Source organism: Glandiceps talaboti, chromosome 8, assembly GCF_964340395.1.
Source record: "Glandiceps talaboti chromosome 8, keGlaTala1.1, whole genome shotgun sequence".
NCBI lineage: Eukaryota > Metazoa > Hemichordata > Enteropneusta > Spengelidae > Glandiceps > Glandiceps talaboti.
In genome coordinates, this window is record NC_135556.1 from 6,406,984 (window position 1) to 6,410,104 (window position 3,121).

Genomic DNA, 3,121 nt, shown 5'->3' on the forward strand with positions numbered 1-3,121 from the left:
ATATTTTGCCATCAAAAATCAATTATTTATAGCACAAATTTAGTTTTCGTCTGTCACCTGTGGGCCACCGAACAGTCTTGACATGGGCTAGCAGTCCTTTGCATGAAAAGTTGTGTGTCAAATAAAAATGAACGACAAAACTCATGAAAACAGAGAGGGCGCTCTACCATTTCTTCTCAGCACACAGTGGCTACGTGCGTAGATAATTAGGTCACATATAACCAACTAAACATGGCTGCTGCACCGAGTGTCGACGAGATTGACGAGAGTGTTCTTCTGTGCGGGATTTGCTCCGAACGGTTCAAGCATGCCAAGGTACTGCCCTGTTTACATAGATTTTGTAAGCGATGTCTACAAACGTTGATAGAAAAGAACCATGCAAATGAGGGTCAGTTGATCTGCCCGATATGTCGCAGGAAGCACGTCATTCCTACAGAAGGTGTTGAAGCAATGTCCGACGATCTCTACATTAACAGTATGGTAGCAAAGAAATTTCATGTCGAAGCAAATGAAGCTAGTGAAGAAGACGTCTGCGAGGGGTGTAAGAAAGGGAGCGTTGTCAATAGGTGTATTGATTGTGGTGTAAATTTTTGTGACAACTGTACAGTAGCACATAAAAACATCCCTGTAACGAGTAAACACAAAGTTATGACGATCGAAGCATACAGGGAATCAAAGGTCTCCAACCCAACTACAGTACAGTTGCCTGTCTATTGTACCACCCACTCAGACAAGTTAGTTGAACTGTACTGCGATACTTGCAACGAAGCTATATGTTTTGAGTGCACTGCCTTCAAACACACTAAACCAGACCATGCCTACAAGAAAATCGCAGCCTCCGCCGATGAATACAAAATCGAATTATCGGAACTAGTGAACAAAATGAAAACAAAAGAAGACGAGGCTGTCAACAGCCGCCAAACAATACGCAAAGTTTCTGAGTCACTGGAGGCCTGTTTCCAGGAAGAGAGAGGTAAGCTAGAAAAGCATGCCAAGAAAACTACTCTAGAAGTGACTCGTAGTATTCAGGAAAACGAGAAGGCCTTGATGAAAGAATTACAAAGTGAGTTTAATAAGAGAAGAGAAAACTTGAGATGCCAGGTGAAGGATTTAGATGGCACTACAAATGACCTGAAGGATGTCATAGAGCTTGGTGAGAGTATGATGGCCCAAGCAAGTCCAGCACAACTGATGTGTGCAAAGCAAAGAATGGTTGCACATATTGACCTCCTGATGAAACTAGAAACAACTCTCACCCCTTCAGAGCACCATTATCTGGAGTTTGATTCATGTGGTGATTTCTGTGCGAAACGAGAGCTTGGAGAACTCAGAATGACTCCAAAATGTGAGATACAAATTGCTGCCAATCACAGCACTGTCGGTGAAGAAATCTGCATAACCTTGATACCGTCATCAACTGACAGACAAGTTGACTTGGAAAGCTATCTGGAAGGATTGATGATAAAACCAGATGGAGAAACAGAAGCGATGAACAAATCAAAGAATGAAGATGGAACCTTGTCATTGAAAAACCGTGCAAAGATGGAAGGAAAACACCGAATCATAGTTACAGTGAATAAGAAAGAACTTGAGGGTTCACCACTTACAGTATGGGTGATTCCTAAGAAAGGGAAAATGCAGCGATTAGCAATGAAGGGAGGAATGTTGGGACAAGTAAAGTCTCCTCATGGCATCCTAAGAATTGGAGAAGGTTCTGCTCTTGTATGTGATATGGGGAATAATAGATTTCAATCAATATGTGAGGGGCGGAAACACCAGCAAAGGGAAATTTGTGTTCGAGTACCTTCTCAGCCGACTCACCCCAGGGCTACAACTCTGGAAACAGATGACCAGCAGAGTAGAGAACAAGGCTCAGTAGGATCACAACCTGCTCACTCCATCTCTGAAGTCCTGTCAGCAGATAACCAAGAGAGTAGAAATGGTCAACAAGTCTTGCCGACATATCAGCCTACTTATCCCTGCTTTGCAGCCATGTTGTATAACGACATATATTTCACAGATTCATCCTTGCCAGAAAGTAAGCAAGTAGTTGTCTGTGACAAGACAGGCAAGTTGATAAGATACTTTGGGAGTGATGTAATGAAATATCCCGTAGGCATTGCACTGAGTCCAACCAAACACAGGGTTTATGTCGTTGATAATAACAGTCACTGTGTACACATCTATAGCCTATTGGGTGAATGGATAACCACTTTTGGTAGTCACGGTGATGGCACTGATCAGCTCTGCTATCCCAACTGTATCGCTATCAATAGTGAAGGAAATCTCTACATTTCTGATAAGGATAATCATCGAATCCAAGTGTATGCCGAAGATGGAAAACATCTATTTGGTTTTGGCTGCAGAGGTACTGAAGATGGCCAGCTTCACTGCCCATTTGGTGTAACAACCGACGCAGAAGATAATGTGTATGTGTGTGATGCTGGTAATCGGAGAGTAGTAAAATTCACTTCCCGTGGTGAGTACATCTGTCGTGTCGATAGCGATGAGGATGGGTTGAAATATCCTACTGGTGTATGTGTCACAGATGACCAACCGTTTGGTAAAGTCATTGTCACGGACAGAGATGAGCATTGCGTTATGATCTTTACGCAGTAAAATCGTAACAGTCGCTTAATTATCAGAGACAGAGACAAGCATTGTTATGTTTACTCAGTCAATCATAGCAATCAATGAAGTAGTTGAGAGAGACAGTAACAAGCATTGTGGTGTGGTGTGGTGTTTAAATCGTAACGCTCAACTAAATGCCTGTCCCAGAGATCAGCATTGTGCTATGATCTTTACACAGTAAATCGTAAAAGTCAATGAACCCATTGAGGAAGACAGTAACAAGCATTGTGTTATGGTGTTTAAATCATATCTCTCAACTAAATGCCTGTCCCAGAGATCAGCATTGTACTATGATCTTTACACAGTTAATCTTAAACGTCAATGAAGCCATTGAGAGAGACAGTGACAAGCATTGTGTTATGGTGTTTACTTGCAAAAAATCACAGCTATCAACTAAATGATTGAAGAGACCATATTGTTTTCTTCACATGCTGCTTTTGTTTCAAGAAACCAAAGTATACCCCCCCCCCCTCCCCCATAGTGTCTGAGG

General features: G+C 42.1%; 1 protein-coding gene across 1 annotated transcript; it reads left to right on the forward strand.

Annotated features, from left to right (window-relative positions):
- Window positions 1-231: 231 nt before the first annotated feature.
- Window positions 232-2,619, forward strand: LOC144438767 (E3 ubiquitin-protein ligase TRIM45-like). Its single transcript, XM_078127927.1, has one exon. The coding sequence runs from the start codon at window positions 232-234 to the stop codon at window positions 2,617-2,619; it is 2,388 nt and encodes a 795-aa protein (XP_077984053.1).
- The last annotated feature ends 502 nt before the right edge of the window (window positions 2,620-3,121 follow it).

Bases quoted from the DNA above. Each gene is read 5' to 3' on its own strand.
- LOC144438767 (XM_078127927.1), top strand. From the start codon at position 232: ATGGCTGCTGCACCGAGTGTCGACGAGATTGACGAGAGTGTTCTTCTG.